The sequence below is a fragment of the Rhinoraja longicauda genome, chromosome 5 (assembly GCF_053455715.1).
Source record: "Rhinoraja longicauda isolate Sanriku21f chromosome 5, sRhiLon1.1, whole genome shotgun sequence".
Lineage (NCBI taxonomy): Eukaryota > Metazoa > Chordata > Chondrichthyes > Rajiformes > Arhynchobatidae > Rhinoraja > Rhinoraja longicauda.
In genome coordinates this window covers 4327088-4348096 of record NC_135957.1, presented here as the reverse complement: position 1 = coordinate 4348096, position 21009 = coordinate 4327088, and the positions used below count along the sequence as shown (strand labels likewise).

Below are 21009 nucleotides of genomic sequence, written 5' to 3'. Positions count from 1 at the left end.
TATGTCCTCTGGTCCTCGATTCTCCTACTCTGGGCAAGAGACTCTATGCATCTACCCGATCTATTCCTCTCATGATTTTGTATATCTAATTAAACAAACTAAATATGTCAATGGAAAGGGATTAAAACAAATTAGAAGACCTTTCCGGAGAGTCACAGAAGGTCAATGGGTAGCTTTAAGGCAGAGATAGATAGATTCCTGATTAGTACGGGTGTCAGGGGTTCTGGGGAGAAGGCAGGTGAATGGGGTTGAGAGGGAGGGATAGATCAGCCATGATTGAATGGCAGAGTAGACAATGGGCCAAATGGGCTAACTCTGCTCCTATAATGTATGAACCTATGAAGAATCACCACAGACACGATTGGCTTATTAGTGCTTTTCTCTGCTCTGTGATCCTTGGATTACGAATGGTCCCCGTGTCTTCTAGCTACCCCCTCCCCCCCCCACCCCACCCCCCCCCACCCCACCCCACCCCACCCCACCCCCCCCCACCCCACCCCATCCCCTGTTTCACCATTCTGCCTCTGCCAACTCGTGATGCTGAGTTTTATTTACTTAAATAACAAAACCCGTGAGAAAAAGGAAGAAGTGAAACAGATCTATGACTCAAAATTTACAACAAGCAATTTCCTTCATTTTTCCCTTCCACCTCCTTATCCACAGAGAACATTGCACCCGCCAGCTCCAACATTGCCACAGACGGTTGTGGAGGCCGTCAATGGGTATTTTTAAGGCAGAGATGAACAGATACTTGATTATTACGGGTGTCAGGGGTTATGAGAAGGCAGCAGAATGGGGTTAGGAGGGAGAGATAATTCAGCCATGATTGAATGGCGGAGTAGACTTGATGGGCCGAATGGCCTAATTCTGCTCCTATCACTTAAGAACACGTAAAGTCATAAAACATACCTTCTATTTCAAGAATTATCTTCTCTGATTCAATCGAAACCCCGGCGATTTGTATCGAACAGTGAAAGGCACCTGCATCAGAATGGACGACATTATTGATTCTGGGGAAACAAAAATGGGGAACACTAACATTAATTTTAAAACAAAAAATGATTCTTATCCCAACTGCTTCCACTGATGTAAGAAATATTTCACAAAGGCGGATGGGGAGGGACAAATCCTGATACATCCTTATACAAGGATATAATTCCTAATTTGAGAAAGGACGTCCTTGCTATTGAGGCAGTACAGCGTAGGTTCACGAGGTTAATCCCTGGGATGGAGCGACTGTCATATGAGGAAAGATTGGAAAGTCTGGGTTTGTATTCACTGGAGTTTAGAAGGAAGAGAGGGGATCTGAAAGAAACGTAGAAAATTATAAAAGGACTGGACAAGCTAGATGCAGGAAAAATGTTCCCAATGTTGGGGGAGTCCAGAACCAGGGGCCACAGTCTTAGAATAAGGGGGAGGCCACTTCAAACAGAGATGTGAAAAACCTTTTCACCCAGAGAGTTGCGAATTTGTGGAATTCTCTGCCACAGAGGGCAGTGGAGGCCAATTCACTGGATGAATTTAAAAGAGAGTTAGATAGAGCTCTAGGGGTGAGTGGAATCAAGGGATATGGGGAAAAGGCAGGCACGGGTTACTGATTGTGGATGATCAGCCATGAACATATTGAATAGCGGTGCTGGCTCGAAGGGCCAAATGGCCTCCTCCTGCACCTATTTTCTATGTTTCTATGATGCAAGTCACAAAGAATTATTCACTCTGAGGAAGGGTCTTGACCCGAAACATGACCTTCCATGTCTTGGAGGAAAATAACTGAAGATGCTGGTACAAATCGAAGGTATCACAAAAAGCTGGAGTAACTCAGCAGGTCAGGCAGCATCTCAGGAGAGAAGGAATGGGTGATGTTTCAGGTCGAGTCCCTTCTTCAGACTAAAGAAAGGTCTCAACCCGAAATGTCACCCATTCCTTCTCTCCAGAGATGCTGCCTGACCCGCTGAGTTACTCCAGCATTTTGTGATACCTTCCATGTCTTGGTGTGTCCACTGACAAATATTCATAACAACTAAATTCGTGAGTAAAAAAGAAAAAAGGGAACTGCTGGGAGAATTTGGAACGAACTGCGAGAGACCTAAGACGTCGAGCGGCCCTTTGCCTCCATAGATGCTGCCTGACCCGCTGAGTTACTCCAGCACTCTGTGAAACGTCACCCATCCATGTTCTCCAGAGATGCTGCCTGACCCGCTGAGTTACTCCAGCACTCTGTGAAACGTCACCCATCCATGTTCTCCAGAGATGCTGCCTGACCCGCTGAGTTACTCCAGCACTCTGTGAAACGTCACCCATCCATGTTCTCCAGAGATGCTGCCTGACCCGCTGAGTTACTCCAGCACTCTGTGTCGATGAACAATTGACATTGATTGTGATCTATGGTTTGCTCGCTGGTCGGCACTGACTCAGTGGGCTGAAGGGGATGTTTCCATGCTGTATCTCCAAGGACTAAAGTAATTCCACACACCACGGACAATTTACAATTAACAGAAGCCAATTTACCTGCAAACCTGTTCGTCTTTGGAGTGTGGGAGGAAACCGGAGCACCCGGAGAAAACCCTTGCATGTCACAGGGAGAACGTACAAACAACACCCGTGGTCAGGATCAAACCCGGGTCCCTGGAGCTGTGAGGCAGCAACTCTACCGCTGCGCCAGTGTTGCCCCTACAGACATCACCCATAGTCAGGAACGAAGCAGGGTCTCTGGTGCACCAAGGGTCCCCTTGGTGATACGTTGCAGCTGGTGAAACCCCCTTCATCTCCACCCTTTGTCAAGAATTTTCCAAATCAGCACGGTGGCGCAGCGGTAGAGTTGCTGCCTTACAGCGCCGGAGACCCGGGTTCCATCCCGACTACGGGTGCTGTCTGTACGGAGTTTGTACGTTCTCCCCGTGACCTGCGTGGGTTTTCTCCGAGATCTTCGGCTTCCTCCCACACTCCAAAGCGTACCGGTTGCTAAATTGGCTTGGTAAATGGAAAAAAATCCCTAGTGTGTCGGGTAGTGTCAATGTGCGGGGATCGCTGGTCGGCACAAACCCAGTGGGCCGAAGGGCCTGTTTCCGTGCTGTATCCCTAAACTAAACTAAAATCCTGACATCATTACCCTTCACATCTTAAAAAACATCTTCACTGCAGAGATTTTTTTTAACTATAATACACTCTGCTCATGACTACAGATTTTAAACAGGAGACATTTCATCGATTATTTAATTGAATATCAGAATTCCTATGCCTTAGTAATGTTATAGGGTCAGAGAACTGCATAGAATCAGGCTCTTTAACACCAAACTAGACCAAGAGGACCCGTTAGGCCCAAACCTCTCCTGCAATGGTGCAGCACCCTCTCTTCCTCCTCCTCCTCCTCCTCCCCCTCCCCCCCTCCGCTCCCCTCCCCTCCCCTCCCATACCCTCCCCTCTCCCTCCCCCCCTCCATCCCCCTCAACCCCCCTTTTCTTCCCTCCCTTCCCCCTCCCTTCCCCCTCCCTCCCTAGGAGATAGATTTAAACTTGAAAATGTGAATAACTTAAAAAATATAACACCGATTTCAATGAAACTTCTTCCATTAGCACCAAAAGGACGACGGTGAGTAAGGTGGGCCTAAAATTGTCGCGCTATCGTGTACCGTTTTGGCTGTAGTTCACAAACAAACAAACAAACAAACAAGAGTTTTAGTAGATAGATGTCTTTCTCTTGCAACTTTCGATTCTCTCCTCGAAAACCGGCACAGATCTACTTGCACTTTATTCTGTTTTAAAACTGTTCTAATTTGTTTCATTGGGTGGTTTAAATTAATACTGATTAGCTAATTGATTTATTGCATCGTATGGGAAGTGCATTCCCAATCTCGTTGTACCCCTGTACAATGACAATAAAGATATATTGTATTGTATTGTTAAACTTTTGAGAAATCTTTATTTAAAACATCGAATGAGTGCAGGAAATCGAGGCGCTGGAATCATTAATGCCTGCACTGCCTGCCGATCTAAAAGATTGATCTAATTTGGGGTTGTCTCAGTTGTCATATAGGTCTCAGAACATCACCCATTGCTTCCCTCCATAGATGCGGCCTGCCCCGCTGAGTTACTCCAGCATTTTGTGTCCATCACAGAGTACAGGAAAGCAGCCGGAAAAGGGCTGGATTGCAGCCAGGAGCGACATTCCTTCACTTCCTGACCTGAATCATAAAAGGTTTTTAAAGTGAAAAAGCTTCACCCATTTTCATTGTGTCACCAAAATAGCCTCCACTATGCCTCCGTTACATGTCCAGCCCTCTGGCCAACAGACTCCCGCCCCACCTGTAAACAACCTTCACCTCCACGGCTTTGACCCACCCCCCACCTCTACAATCAGTCCGAAGAAGTATCCCGACCTGAAACCTTGCCTATCCACATTCTCCACAGATGCTGCCTGACTCTCAGAGTTACTGTACTTCAGCACGTTGTGTTTAGTTTAGACGTACAGCGTGGAAACAGGACCTCTGGCCCACATGTCCGTGCTAACAAACAAACACGACTGCAGTCCTATCATACCCTCCAGGGAACATTTACACAAGCCAGTTAACCTAGAAACGATACAGGGCGGAAGCAGGCCCTGTGAGCAGCCTAGTCCGGGCCGACCAGCGATCCCGCACACTAACACTATCCCACACACTAGGGACAATTTACAAACTTTGCAGAGGCCAATTAACCTACAAACCTCTACGCCTTTGGAGTGTGGCAGGAAACCGGAGCACCCGGAGAAAACCTACGCAGGTCACAGGGAGAACGTACAATCTCCGTACAGACAGCGCCCGTAGTCAGGATGGAACCCGGGTCTCTGGCGCTGTGAGGCAGCAACTCTACTGCTGCGCCACCGTGCCGCCTACAGAGCATTGTGTGGTCTCAACAATTCAATAGTTCTCTATTATCACACCTAGCAAGGTACAGTGACATTCTTTTTTATACGGTTCAGTAAATTATGACCACAAATAAATACAATCCCAGGCAAGTACAGAATGTACAGAAACAGCCCACTGAGTCCAAATGTAAGAGTCGCCAAGTTTTGGTGCCATTTTCAGAGTATCTGCTGTTCCTTCTGCTGCAAGTTAAACATGCAGGTACAGCAGGCAGTGAAGAAAGCTAATGGCATGTTGGCCTTCATAATGAGAGGACTTGAGTATAGGAGTAGAGGTCCTTCTGCAGTTGTACAGGGCCCTAGTGAGACCGCACCTGGAGGATTATGTGCAGTTTTGGTCTCCTAATTTGAGGAAGGACATCCTCGCTATTGAGGCAGTGCAGCGTAGGTTCACCAGGTTAATCCCCGGGATGGCGATATAACATATAACATATATAACATATAACATATAACAACTACAGCATGGAAACAGGCCTGTCCGGCCCTACCAGTCCACGCCGACCATTCTCCCTGACCTAGTCTCCTCTACCTGCACTCAGACCATAACCCTCTAATCCCCTCTTATCCATATACCTATCCAATTTACTCTTAAATAATAAAATCGAGCCAGCCTCCACCACTTCCACCGGAAGCCCATTCCATACAGCCACCACCCTCTGAGTAAAGAAGTTCCCCCTCATGTTACCCCTAAACCTTTGTCCCTCAATTCTGAAGCTATGTCCCCTTGTTGGAATCTTCCCCACTCTCAAAGGGAAAAGCCTACCCACGTCAACTCTGTCCGTCCCTCTCAAAATTTTAAAAACCTCTATCAAGTCCCCCCTCAACCTTCTACGCTCCAAAGAATAAAGACCCAACCTGTTCAACCTCTCTCTGTAGCCTAAGTGCTGAAACCCAGGCAACATTCTAGTAAATCTCCTCTGTACCCTCTCCATTTTGTCGACATCCTTCCTATAATTTGGCGACCAGAACTGCACACCATACTCCAGATTCGGCCTCACCAATGCCCTGTACAATTTTAACATTACATCCCAACTTCTATACTCGATGCTCTGATTTATAAAGGCAAGCATACCAAACGCCTTCTTCACCACCCTATCCACATGAGATTCCACCTTCAGGGAACAATGCACAGTTATTCCCAGATCCCTCTGTTCCACTGCATTCCTCAATTCCCTACCATTTACCCTGTACGTCCTATTTTGATTTGTCCTACCAAAATGCAGCACCTCACACTTATCAGCATTAAACTCCATCTGCCATCTTTCAGCCCACCCTTCCAAAAGGCCCAAGTCTCTCTGTAGACTTTGAAAATCTACCTCACTATCAACTACTCCACCTATCTTAGTATCATCTGCATATTTACTAATCCAATTTGCCACACCATCATCCAGATCATTAATGTAAATGACAAACAACAGTGGACCCAACACAGATCCTTGGGGTACTCCACTAGACACTGGCCTCCAACCTGACATACAATTGTCAACTGTTACCCTCTGGTATCTCCCATTCAGCCATTGTTGAATCCATCTTGCAAACTCACTATTAATACCTAACGAATTAACCTTCTTAATCAACCTTCCATGTGGAACCTTGTCAAATGCCTTACTGAAGTCCATATAGACAACATCCACAGCCTTGCCCTTATCAATTTCCCTGGTAACCTCTTCAAAAAATTCAAGAAGATTAGTCAAACATGACCTTCCAGGCACAAATCCATGTTGACTGTTTCTAATCAGGCCTTGATTATCCAAATAATTATATATATTGTCCCTAAGTATCTTTTCCATTAATTTTCCCACCACAGACGTCAAACTAATAGGTCTATAATTGCTATGAGGAAATATTGGAAAGACTGGGCTTGTTTGTATTCACTGGAGTTTAGAAGGATGAGAGGGGATCTTATAGAGACATATAAAATTATAAAAGGACTGGACATGCTAGATGCAGGAAAAATGTTCCCAATGTTGGGGGAGTCCAGAAAGAGGGGCCACAGTCTAAGAATAAAGGGGAGGCCATTTAAAACTGAGATGAGAAAAAACGTTTTCACCCAGAGAGTTGTGAATTTGTGGAATTCTCTGCCACAGAAGGCAGTGGAGGGCAATTCACTGGATGGATTTAAAAGAGGGTTAGATAGAGCTCTAGGGGCTAGTGGAATCAAGAGATATGGGGGAAAGGCCAAATGGCCTCCTCCTGCACCTATTGTCTATGTCTCTATGTTTCTATTCCTGTTCCTAATGCCCAGTAAAGCAGCCCAGGACACTGCACAGCACCGCCCAATTTCACCAAGGTTCCCATAATAACTCCATGCTGACAGACACACAGGGCAACCAAGCCAATTACCATGGTTTCATTGGACTTTTCAGAATAAAACACACACCCCTTCCCCCACAAAGCTCAGGCTGCACTCCTTCCTGTAATCAGCTAGGAAACATAGAAACAAAGAGAATAGGTGCAGGAGGAGGCCATTCAGCCCTTCGATCCAGCACCGCCATTCATTGTGATCATGGCTGATCATCCACAATCAGTAACCCGTGCCTGCCTTCTCCCCATATCCCCTGATTCCACTAGCCCCTAGAGCTCTATCTAACTCTCTTTTAAATCCATCCAGTGATTTGGCCTCCACTGCCCTCTGTGGCAGAGAATTCCACAAATTCACAACTCTCTGGGTGAAAAAGTTTCTTCTCATCTCAGTTTTAAATGGCCTCCCCTTTATTCGTAAACTGTGGCCCCTGGTTCTGGACTCCCCCAACATTGGGAACATTTTTCCTGCATCTAGCTTGTCCTGTTCTTTTATAATTTTATACGTCTCTATAAGATCCCCTCTCATCCTTCTAAACTCCAGTGAATACAAGCCTAGTCTTTTCAATCTTTCCTCATATGACAGTCCCGCCATCCCAGGGATGGTTAATTGGTTTGATAAATGTAAAAATTGTCCCTAGTGGGTGTGGGATAGAGTTAATGTGAGGGGATCGCTGGTCGGCGCGGACCCAGTGGGCCGAAGGGCCTGTTTCCGCTCTGGATCTCTAAACTAAACTAAAGAATCTTGCACAATGCAGAGATGCTCAAACTCTTCCACTAACCGAGAATATTTCCTCTCCATTCAGAGTAGGTCATAAGCAAAAGGAGCAGATTTAGGCCATTCGACCCATCAAGTCTACTCCACCATTCAATCATGGCTGATCTATCTCTCCCTCCTAACCCCATTCTCCTGCCTTCTCCCCATAACCTCTGACACCCGCACTAATCAAGAATCTATCTATCTCTGCCTTATAAATATCCATTGACTTGGCCTCCACAGCCTTCTGTGGTAAAGAATTCCACAGATTCACCACCCTCTGACCAATGAAATTTCTCCTCATCTCCTTCTTAAAGGTACATCCTTTTATTCTGAGGCTGTGACCTCCAGTTCTAGACTCTCCCACTAGTGGAAACATCCTCTCCACATCCACTCTATCACTATTTGGTAAGTTTCTTCTAAACTCCAGCGAGCACAGGCCCAGTGCCGACAAACGCTCATCATATGTTAACCCACTCATTCCTGGGATCATTCTTGTAAACCTCCTCTGGACCCTCTCCAGAGCCAGCACATCCTTCCTCAGATATGGGGCCCAAAATTGCTCACAATATTCCAAATGTGGCCTGACCAGCGCCTTATAGAGCCATAGCATTACATCCCTGTTTTTATAAACAAGCCCTCTTGAAATAAATGCTAGCATTGCATTTGCCTTCATTACTACCGATTCCACTTGCAGATTAACTTTGTGGGAATCCTACACCAGCATTCCCAAGTCCATTTGCATCTCCGATTTCTGGATTCTCTCCCCATTTAGAAAATAGTCTCTGCCTTTATTCCTTCTACCAAAATGCACGTCTCCACACTTTGCTGCACTATATCCCATCTGCCACTTTTCTGCCCACTCTCCCAACCTGTCCAAGTCCTTCTGCAGAGTCCCTGCTTTCTCTACACTACCTGCCCCGCCACCTATTTTTGTATCATCTGCAAACTTGGCCACAAAGCCTTCAATCCCCTCGTCCAAATCATTAATATACAACGTGAAGAGTAGCGGCCCCAGCACCGAGCCCTGCGGAACTCCGCTAGTCACTGGCAGACAAGCAGAATAAGCCCCTTTATTGCCACTCTTTGCCTTCTGCCACCCAGCCAACCTGCTATCCACGCCAGTATCTGCCCTTTGACACCATGGGCTCTCATCTTCCTTAGCAGCCTCACGTGTGGCACCTTATCAAAGGCTTTCTGAAAATCTAAGTAAACAACATCTGCTCTTTACTTATTCAAAGAATTCCAGAAAATTTGTCAAGCAAGACCTCCCTTTCATAAAGCCATGCTAACTTCAGCCGATTTTATCGTGAACATCTAAGTACTCCGTAACCTCATCCTTTATAATGGACTCTAAAATCTTACCAACCACTGAAGTCAGACTGGCCTGTAATTCCCACTACTCTGCTTTCCTCCCTTCTTGTGCAGTGGGGTAATATTGACAATTTTCCAATCATCTAGGACCACTCCTGACTAGTAATTCTTGAAATATCACTGTCAATGCCTCCACAATCTCTAAAGCCACCTCTTTCAGAACCCTAGGGTGCAGTCCATCCGGCCCAGGTGACTTATCCACCTTCAGCCCTTTCAGCTTCCCAAGCACCTTCTCCCCAGTAATAGCCACTCCACTAAATTCCACCCCCTGACTCTCTTAAATCTCAGGCACTGCAGTGTACAAAAGGAACTGCAGATGCTGGTTCATACTGAAGATAGACACAAAGTCTGCAGGGCGACCAACATTCTGGCAGGCAGGTTTGCTAGTGCTACGAGCGTGGCTTTAAACTAAGTAGTGGGGGGGAGGGGTTGACAAATTGGGAATATGGAGATGGAGTTAAAGGGGAAGCGAATACAGGAGAAACTGTAAAGGACTCTCGTATGAATGGGAAGGGAAGTTCTAGAAGGGATATGAGTGTAAGGTCAGGGCCAATTGTGACCGGTGTGAGAGGGGAGGTTAATACCGAAGTTAAAGTGTTGTATTTAAATGCGCGAAGTATAAGAAATAAAGTGGATGAGCTTGAGGCTCAGTTAGACATTGGCAAGTATGATGTTGTGGGAATCACTGAGACATGGCTACAAGAGGACCAGGGCTGGGAGCTGAATATTCAGGGGTACATAACGTACAGAAAAAACAGGCAGGTGGGGAGAGGGGGCGGGGTAGCTCTGTTGGTAAGGAATGATATTCACTCCCTTGCAAGGAGTGACATAGAATCAGGAGATGTAGAATCAGTATGGATAGAGATGAGGAATTGTATGGGTAAAAAGACCCTAATGGGAGTCATCTACAGGCCCCCAAACAGTAGCCTCGACATAGGGTGCAAGTTGAATCAAGAGCTAAAATTGGCATGTCACAAATGTAATGCTACGGTGGTCATGGGAGATTTCAACATGCAGGTAGACTGGGAAAATCAGGTTGGTAATGGACCCCAGGAAAGAGAGTTTGTGGAGTGCCTCCGAGATGGATTCTTAGAACAGCTTGTACTGGAGCCTACCAGGGAAAAGGCAATTCTGGATTTAGTGTTATGTAATGAACCTGACCTGATAAGGGGACTCGAGGCAAATGAGCCATTAGGAGGCAGTGACCACAATATGATAAGTTTTACTCTACAAATGGAGAGGGAGAAGAGAAAATTGGAGGTGTCAGTATTACAGTATAGCAAAGAGGATTACAGAGTCATGAGGCAGGAGTTGGCCAAAATTGACTGGAAGGAGGCCCTAGCACGGAAGACGGTAGAACAGCAATGGCAGGTATTCCTGGGAATAATGCAGAAGTTGCAGGATCAATTTATCCCAAAGAGGAGGAAAGATTCTAAGGGGAGTAAGAGGCACCCGTGGCTGACAAGGGAAGTCAAGGACAGCATAAAAATAAAAGGGAAGAAGTATAACATAGCAAAGAAGAGTGGGAAGCCAGAGGATTGGGACTCTTTTAAAGAGCAACAGAAGATAACTAAAAAGGCAATACGGGGAGAAAAGATGAGGTACGAGGGTAAACTAGCCAATAATATAAAGGAGGATAGCAAAAGTTTTTTTAGGTATGTGAAGAGGAAAAAAATAGTCAAGGCAAATGTGGGTCCCTTGAAGACAGAAGCAGGGGAATTTATTATGGGGAACAAGGAAATGGCAGAAGAGTTGAACCGGTACTTTGGATCTGTCTTCACTGAGGAGGATACAAACAATCTCCCAGATGTTCTAGTGGCCAGAGATCCTAGGGTGACAGAGGAACTGGAGGAAATCCACATTAGGCAGGAAAAAGTTTTGGGTAGACTGATGGGACTCAAGGCTGATAAATCCCCAGGGCCTGATGGTCTGCATCCCAGGGTGCTTAAGGAGGTGGCTCTAGAAATTGTGGACGCATTCGTGATTATTTTCCAATGTTCTATAGATTCCGGGTCAGTTCCTGTGGATTGGAGGGTAGCTAATGTAATCCCACTTTTCAAGAAAGGAGGGAGAGAGAAAACGGGAAATTATAGACCAGTTAGTCTGACATCAGTGGTGGAGAAGATGCTGGAGTCAATTATAAAAGACGAAATTGCGGAGCATTTGGATCGCAGTAACAGGATCGTTCCGAGTCAGCATGGATTTACGAAGGGGAAATCGTGCTTGACTAATCTACTGGAATTTTTTGAGGATGTAACTAGGAAAATTAACAGGGGAGAGCCGGTGGATGTGGTGTACCTCGACTTTCAGAAAGCCTTCGACAAGGTCCCACATAGGAGATTGGTGGGCAAAATTAGAGCACATGGTATTGGAGGTAGGGTACTGACATGGATAGAAAGTTGGTTGACAGACAGAAAGCAAAGAGTGGGGATAAATGGGTCCCTTTCAGAATGGCAGGCAGTGACTAGTGGGGTACCGCAAGGCTCGGTGTTGGGACCGCAGCTATTTACAATATACATCAATGACTTGGATGAAGGGATTAAAAGTACCATTAGCAAATTTGCCGATGATACAAAGCTAGGTGGCAGTGTGAACTGTGAGGAAGATGCTATGAGGTTGCAGGGTGACTTGGACAGGTTGTGTGAGTGGGCGGATGCATGGCAGATGCAGTTTAATGTGGATAAGTGTGAGGTTATCCACTTTGGTGGTAAGAATAGGAAGGCAGATTATTATTTGAATGGTGTCAAGTTAGGAAAAGGGGATGTACAACGTGATCTGGGTGTCTTAGTGCATCAGTCACTGAAAGGAAGCATGCAGGTACAGCAGGCAGTGAAGAAAGCCAATGGAATGTTGGCATTCATAACAAGAGGAGTTGAGTATAGGAGCAAAGAGGTCCTTCTGCAGTTGTACAGGGCCCTAGTGAGACCGCACCTGGAGTACTGTGTGCAGTTTTGGTTTCCAAATTTGAGGAAGGATATTCTTGCTATTGAGGGCGTGCAGCGTAGGTTTACTAGGTTAATTCCCGGAATGGCGGGACTGTCATATGTTGAAAGACTAGAGCGACTAGGTTTGTATACACTGGAATTTAGAAGGATGAGAGGGGATCTTATCGAAACGTATAAGATTATTAAGGGGTTGGACATGTTAGAGGCAGGAAACATGTTCCCAATGTTGGGGGAGTCCAGAACAAGGGGCCACAGTTTAAGAATAAGGGGTGGGCCATTTAGAACTGAGATGAGGAAAAACTTTTTCAGTCAGAGAGTTGTGAATCTGTGGAATTCTCTGCCTCAGAAGGCAGTGGAGGCCAATTCTCTGAATGCATTCAAGAGAGAGCTAGATAGAGCTCTTAAGGATAGCGGAGTCAGGGGGTATGGGGAGAAGGCAGGAACGGGGTACTGATTGAGAATGATCAGCCATGATCACATTGAATGGCGGTGCTGGCTCGAAGGGCCGAATGGCTTACTCCTGCACCTATTGTCTATAAAGTGCTGGAGTAACTCATCAGGTCAGGCAGCATCTCTGGAGAAAATGGATGGGTGACTTTTTGGGACAGGACCCTTCTTCAGACTGAGTACTGTGTTCAGTTTTGGTCACACTGCTGCAGGAAGGAAGTCGTTAAGCTGGTACGGGTGCGGAAAAGATTTAGGAGGATGTTGCCAGGACTCGAGGGCCTGAGCGATAGGGAGAGGTTGGGGAGGCTGGAACTTTATTCCTTGGTGCACAGGAGGCTGTGGGGCAGTGTTATAGAGGTGTACAACATCAACAGACCACGCCTGGAGTACTGTGTGCAGTTTTGGTTTCCAAATTTGAGGAAGGACATTCTTGCTATTGAGGGAGTGCAGCGTAGGTTCACAAGGTTAATTCCCGGAATGGCGGGACTGTCGTATGAGGAAAGATTGGAGCGACTGGGCTTGTATACACTGGAATTTAGAAGGATGAGAGGGGATCTTATTGAAACATATAAGATTATTAAGGGATTGGACAAGATAGAGGCAGGAAACATGTTCCCGATGTTGGGGGAGTCCAGAACCAGGGGCCACAATCTAAGAATAAAGGGGAGGCCATTTAAAACTGAGGTGAGAAAAAACTTTTTCACCCAGAGAGTTGTGAATTTGTGGAATTCTCTGCCACAGAGGGCAGTGGAGGCCAATTCACTGGACAAATTTAAAAGAGAGTTAGATAGAACTCTAGGGGCGAGCGGAATCAAGGGATATGGGGAGAAGGCAGGCATGGGTTACTGATTGTGGATGATCAGCCAAAATTAAAGGTTTGTACACGCTAAAGGCAGGAAACATGTTCCCAATGTGGGGGAGGGGGTCCAGAACCAGGGGCACAGTTTAAGAATAAGGGGTAGGCCATTTAGAACGGAGATGAGGAAAAACATTTTTACTCAGAGAGTTGTAAATCTGTGGAACTCTCTGCCTCAGAAGGCAGTGGAGGCCAATTCTCTGAATGCATTCAAGAGAGAGCTAGATTGAGCTCTTAAGGATAGCGGAGTCAAGGGATATGGGGAGAAGGCAGGAACGGGGTACTGATTGTGGGTGATCAGCCATGATCACGTTGAATGGCAGTGCTGGCTCGAAGGGCCGAAAGGCCTCCTCCTGCACCTATTGTCTATCATGAGGGGAATAGATAGGATGGATGAATGCGCTGGATCTTTAACCCAGAGTAGGAGAGTCGGGAACAGAGGACACAGGTTTAAGGCGAGAGGGGGAATATTTAATAGGAATCTGAGATGCAACTTTTTCCACACACAGAGGTGGGCTTATGGCCTCACCAACCTCCTCTGACAGCTCGTTGCTGTGGAAAAGCCCCTGTACAGGAAGGGAGCCAGAAAAGGACTGGGTTGTAGCCAGAAGCAACATTCCTGCACTTCCTGACTCAACTTAGAAAGGTTCTTAAAAATGAAACCCATTTGAATTGTGGCACCAACTATGCTTCCACTGTGCATTATTTACAAGGATAAAGGAGACACAACCCCTGTACAAGGGTTTACTCTCGCAACGAGCTGCCAGAGGAGGATGGGCGGTCACGGTGGCGCAGCGGTAGAGTTGCTGCCTTACAGCGAATGCAGCGCCGGAGACCCGGGTTCCATCCCGACTATGGGTGCTGTCTGTACGGAGTTTGTACGTTCTCCCCGTGACCTGCGTGGGTTTTCTCCGAGATCTTCAGTTTCCTCCCACACTCCAAAGACGTACAGGTTTGTAGGTTAATTGGCTTGGTAAATGTAATAATTGTCCCTAGTGGGTGTAGGATAGTGTTAGTGTGCGGGGATCACTGGTCGGCGCGGACCCGGTGGGCCGAGGGGCCTGTTTCCATGCTGTATCTCTAAACTAAACAATCAGGACACGGTGACATACCTGCAGGAGCTGGTGATGGTTGATCTGCCTTCACTGTCACTAAAAGAAATGTCTTTGAATGAACAGCGTTCACCATCGATGAGCTCGTTGCCATTCTTCAGCCACTTGATGCGCAGGTCCTGTTCATAGCCAGGGACGGCGATGGAACAGTTGAAGCTTACAGGGTTGCCCTGAGACATGACAATCTTGGTGGCCGCAGGCTTGAACTGGATCTTTTCTGCAGCCTCCGCTCTGCTTCTGGTAGCCGCCTTGTCCCGTGAGCCTTCCGCTGGTGTTGGCACCCGCGCAAGATCTGTCAGGGAACAAACGACTTTCATATAAGATCATAAGTGATAGGAGCAGATTTAGGCCATTCGGCCCATCAAGTCTACTCCACCATTCAATCATGGCTGATCTATCTCTCCCTCCTAACCCCATTCTCCTGCCTTCTCCCCATAACCTCTGACACCCGCACTAATCACGAATATATCCAATTCTGTCTTAAAAATATCCATTGACGGCCTCCACAGCCTTCTGTGGCAAAGAATTCCACAGATTCACCACCCTCTGGCTTTGATTAGTACGACTAGATGTTACAATCCCTAAGGTTTGCACTACAATTGACTGGTGTTGTTCTTGGGGGTGACCACTAGGTGATGTTGCTACCATTCAGACACATCTTCAGTTGTGTACCTCAACGTCACTGGGTGTTTCGGCCTTTTATCACAAGACACCCTCAGTCGAGGCAGGCCCACCACAGGGTGATCAGCCCTGGGTGTGTGTCTTATGGTTAGCCTCTAGATGGTCACGTGGCAGCCCAGACAGTATCTTTTCTTTTCAGCCACAGCCAGTGACTGCTCCGTTCGGCGGCATTTGCAAGTTCTTTGATTGCCCTCCTTTGGTCCTGCCCTCTGACTCCAACTTCCCTCAGGAGCCTTGCAGTGGAACTGGCTACAAAGCCCCTGCACCCCACCTCCACTGGACACACTCTTACACTCCAACCTCGCTCCTCTGCCTCTACTGCAAGGTTGGAATATCTCAGCCTTTTCCTTTCAAATGCCTCGTCCACAGCCTCCTCCCAGGGCACCGTCAGCTCAATGATGTAAACACGCCGACAGGAGTTGGACCAGAGGACCAGGTCTGGTCGCAGGTTGGTAGCTGCGATTTCAACTGGGAAGGAAAGCCTCTGGCCTAGGTCAACCCGCATTTCCCAGTCTCTGACTGCGCTCAGTGGGCATGAGTTGAGAGGCGAGGTGGTAGTCTTCCCTTTCTCTCCTTCCTCAAGGACCATCCTTTAATTCCGAGGCTGTGACCTCTGGTCTTAGACTCTCCCACTAGTGGAAACAGCCTCTCCACATCCACTCTATCCAGGCCGCTCACTATTCTGTACGTTTCAATGAGGTCCCCCCTCATCCTTCTAAACTCCAGTGAGTACAGGCCCAGTGCCGACAAACGCTCATCATATGTTAACCCACTCATTCCTGGGATCATTGTTGTGAACCTCCTCTGGACCCTCTCCAGAGCCAGCACATCCTTCCTCAGATATGGGGCCCAAAATTGCTCACAATACTCCAGTGCCTGAAAGAGCCTCAGCCTGTTTTTGGCATTTGAGCACTCTTGAAATAAATGCTAGCATTATCCATTGTCATTGTTTCAACTCATCTTTCCAGCCCCCTCCACAAAAGGACACAGCTTGGAAACAGGCTCTTCAGCCCATCAAGCCACGCTGACCATTGACCCATGCATCTTCCCCTTTGCTCTACTGGAGACAGACACAAAATGCTGGAGTTAAAGGCCTGTTCCACTTGGGCAATTTGTTTGGCGACTGCCGGCGACTATCAAAGTCGTAGCAGATCGCCAAACTTTTCTTTTACCCGACGACAATGCCGAGTCAGGTCGAGATTACACCGTCTTCGGAAACATCGCGAAATTCCCACGCTGTCAATGCTTCTCCGGCGTCATGGTTTTTGCTGAAATCACTGACAAGTCAGTAAGTACTTGAGAGTTTTGAACTATAACACCTTGTATAGGTTACTTAAAAACCAAGCTTCACTGTAATAAGGTATAAACTGGATTTAATTCCAGTTTACTAACAGCTGTATTAAAAAAAATTTTTTTTTAAGTGGTTCAGTGGATTTTTGTGAAAAGTGTGTGGGCATTCTTTGAAAATGTACGGGAGATGCATATCTGGTTTCTGGGTTGCATATCTGGGTTGGGAGCCCACTTTAAATGTAATTGCTGATGGCCATAAACATCGCGAAATTCCCACGCTTACCTGACCATCAAACTGTCGCCTCCAATCTACCTGTCAAATGTCCTGACGGTAAATACATTGGTTTAACACAAGTATTTTATGGTATTTTGTAATGACTTTACTTATTTTAATATTACGTGCTTCTAAATGCATCTAAGACAACCTAGCAAACCTGGGGACAGCGTGCGACAGCGCCCACAATAAGCAACGATGCCTGGCGACAAGCCAGCTGTCGCCGAGAAATTTCACTCCGGTTGATTTCTCAGCGACGCTCCGAGATCCACTACGATTCACTAGGATCTTTGGAAGACTCCTCACGATCATACCCGCGACACCCAGCGAACTGTCGGCGACAGCCTAGTCAATGGCAGTCGCCTTAAAATCACTTGAGTGGGACAGGCCCTAAACTCTCTGCAGAAAAGGAATGGGTGACATTTCAGGTTGAGACCCTTCTTCAGACTGAGAGTCAGGGGAGAGGGAAACTAAAGGTTTGAAAAGGTACAGAAGAAATCAGAACCGGCCCCTGTGTGAGAGGTGATCACGAACAGATACAAACATGGGAGGAGTTGGCTGCGCCTAACGGCTGCGGCTCTCTGGCAGTCTGTTGTCTTTTTTTCTTTTTTTTTGTTTGTGTCGGTGTTGGGATGGTTTTTGTTTCTGTTTTTGGCTGTGTATGTGTGGTGGGGGTGGGGGGTTGTGGGGTGGGGGGGGGGCGGGGGGAAACCTTTCTTTTATTGGGTCTCTTCCCCGGGGTGCGGCTCGGCTGTGGGCCTTAACATCGCAGGCGCGGCTCGGCCGCGGGACATTTCAGTGCCCGGTGCGGCTCGGCCGCTGGACTTAACATCGCCCGGTGTGGCTGCGGGACGTTTCAGTGCCCGGTGTGGCTGCGGGACGTTTCAGTGCCCGGTGTGGCTGCGGGACGTTTCAGTGCCCGGTGCGGCTCGGCAGCGGGACGTTTCAGTGCCCGGTGTGGCTGCGGGACGTTTCAGTGCCCGGTGCGGCTCGGCTGCGGGACGTTTCAGTGCCCGGTGTGGCTTGGCCGCTGGACTTAACATCGCCCGGTGTGGCTGCGGGACGTTTCGGTGCCCGGGGCGGCTCGGCCGGGAGGCCTTCCATCCCCTTGCGGGGGCTGTGCGTGTCGTTTGCCTCGGTAGGGGTCGAGCTGCCTGTCCGTGGGTGCGGGGGGAAGAGAGGGGAAGTTTTGTTGCCTCCATCACAGTGAGGGGGCGTTTGGAGTCACTGTGATGGATGTTTGTGTTGGGGTCGGGTGTCCTGTGTTCTTTTCTTTTTTGCTGTGTTTTGTGTGACTGCTGAAATTTCGCTCGGTGTTGTGCCGAGTGACAATAAAGTGTTGTTATGTTATGTTATTTAAACGAGACAGACAGCGGGACAGACGCAGGGACAGAGGCAGGGACAGACAGAGGGAGAATGAATGCAAAGGTTACTTGAAGTTAGAGAAGACAATGTTCATACCGCGGGGCTGTAAGCTGCCCAAGCGAAATATGACGTGCTGTTCCTCCAATTTGCACTGGGCCTCACTCTGACAATGGAGGAGGCCCAGGACAGAAAAGTCAGATCGGGAATGGGAGAGTTGAAATGAAGTAGATTGACGTGATTATATTCATGTATTGTACATCTGATCTGTTAGGGTAGCATGCAAAAACTGCAAGAATATGAAGCACCTTGCTACTTTGACAATAATAACCGTTTACAATGGATGCGCAATTTAGGTAGGTTCACCAGGTTAATTCCCGGAATGGCGGGACTATCATATGTTGAAAGACTAGAGCGACTAGGCTTGTATACACTGGAATTTAGAAGGATGAGAGGGGATCTTATTGAAACGTATAAGATTATTAAGGGATTGGACACGCTAGAGGCAGGAAATATGTTCCCGATGTTGGGGGAGTCCAGAACCAGCGGCCACAGTTTAAGAATAAGGGGTAGGCCATTTAGAACGGTGATGAGGAAAAACTTTTTCAGTCAGAGAGTTGTGAATTTGTGGAATTCTCTGCCTCAGAAGGCAGTGGAGGCCAATTCTCTGAATGCATTCAAGAGAGAGCTAGATAGAGCTCTTAAGGATAGCGGAGTCAGGGGGTATGGGGAGAAGGCAGGAACGGGGTACTGATTGAGAATGATCAGCCATGATCACATTGAATGGCGGTGCTGGCTCGAAGGGCCGAATGGCCTCCTCTTGCACCTATTGTCCAATTGGCAACTTTTCTATCCCTGAACAGAACAATTTGCTGCCCGTTGTCCTTTCAGGCTCACACCTTCCCCCGCTGTCATTTGCCCAACAGTCTGCCTGTCCAATAACCCCCTCGGCTGTGTTCACCTCTTACTGCCGATGCTCTGCATTGATCCTCCTCTCCCCCAGCTTTCTTCCCACAAACCACCAACCCGACCCCACACCCACAACAATCAGTCTGAAGAAGGGATTCAACCCGAAACACTGCCTTTCCATGTCCTCCAGAGATGCTGCTGAGGTACTCCAGCATGTTACGTCTATCTCTGGTGAAGAAACCAGCTTTGTTATTGCTTAACCCAGTCACACTAGTACGATGTCATCCCACTTTCCCATCCACTCCCCACATATTAAGGGCAATATTCAAGGGCCAACTAACAAGGCGGTCACGGTGGTGCAGCTGTAGAGTTGCTGCATTACAGCGAATGCAGCGCCGGAGACCCGGGTTCCATCCCGACTACGGGCGCCGTCTGTACGGAGTTTGTACGTTCTCCCTGTGACCTGCGTGGGTTTTCTCCGGGATCTTCGGTTTCCTCCCACACTCCAAAGACGTGCAGGTTTGTAGGTTAATTGGCTGGGCAAATGTAAGGATTGTCCCTAGTGGGTGTAGGATGGTGTTAATGTGCGGGGATCGCTGGTCGGCGCGGACACGGTGGGCCGAAGAGCCTGTTTCCGCACTGTATCTCTAAAACTAAAACTAAAACCCTACAAACACGTCTGTCTTTAGGGTGTGGAGAGAAACCAGAGCACCCGGAGGAAACCACGCGGTCACAGCGAGAACGTGCAAACACTATACACAGACAACGTCAGGACAGGAACAAACCCGTGTAGCCGGCGCTGCGAAACCAGCAGCTACCAGCTGCGCCACCCGCAGAAAACAGTTAACCACACTAGCTGACTCTTCAGATCGAGACCCTTCTTCAATCTGAAGAAGGGTCTCGACCTGAAACATCGCCCATTCCTTCTCTCCAGAGATGCTGCCTGTCCCGCTGAGTTACTCCAGCATTTTGTGTCTATCGTCAGTATTGAGGAGCCCCAAGATGCAGAGGGAACCGGATGTCCGAATACATAATTCCCAAAAGTAGAGAGGTCTTATACAGACGTACAAAATTATAAAGGGACTGGATAAGCTAGAAGCAGAAAAAATGTTCCCAATGTTGGGGAAGTCCAGCACCAGGGGCCACAGACTTAGAATAAAGGGGAGGCCATTTAAAAGTGAGGTGAGAAGGAACCTTTTCACCCAGAGAGTTGTGAATTTGTGGAATTCTCTGCCACAGAGGGCAGTGGAGGCCAATTCACTGGATGAATTTAAAAGAGAGTTAGATAGAGCTCTAGGGGCTAGCGGAATCAAGGGATATAAGGATAAGGGGGAAGTCTTTTAGGACCGAGATGAGAAAGTTTTTTTTCACACAGAGAGTGGTGAATCTGTGGAATTCTCTGCCACAGAAGGTAGTTGAGGCCAGTTCATTGGCTATATTTAAGAGGGAGTTAGATGTGGCCCTTGTGGCTAAAGGGATCAGGGGGTATGGAGAGAAGGCAGGTACGGGATACTGAGTTGGATGATCAGCCATGATCATATTGAATGGCGGTGCAAGCTCGAAGGGCCGAATGGCCTACTCCTGCACCTATTTTCTATGTTTCTATGATATGGGGAGAAGGCAGGCATGGGTTACTGATTGTGGATGATCAGCCATGATCACAATGAATGGCGGTGCTGGCTCGAAGGGCCGAATGGCCTCCCCCTGCACCTATTTTCTATGTTTCTAGAGTATGCATATAGAGCAAATAATTAGAAACACAAACAAAACACTATTTGTTTATTGCTGAGCTGAATGCTCCA

At 47.6% G+C, this 21009-nt stretch overlaps 1 protein-coding gene across 2 annotated transcripts in view; it reads right to left on the bottom strand.

Annotated features, from left to right (window-relative positions):
• The window catches only part of mertka (c-mer proto-oncogene tyrosine kinase a), a 148878-nt gene that overhangs the window by 104200 nt on the left and 23669 nt on the right, over positions 1-21009 (bottom strand). For both annotated transcript variants that reach the window (XM_078398799.1, XM_078398800.1), the window contains exons 2-3: positions 14692-14983; positions 910-1010 (exon numbers count right to left, since the gene is read on the bottom strand). In XM_078398799.1, coding sequence (XP_078254925.1) covers positions 910-1010; positions 14692-14983 — 393 coding nt within the window. The remainder of the gene's footprint in view (positions 1-909; positions 1011-14691; positions 14984-21009) is intronic.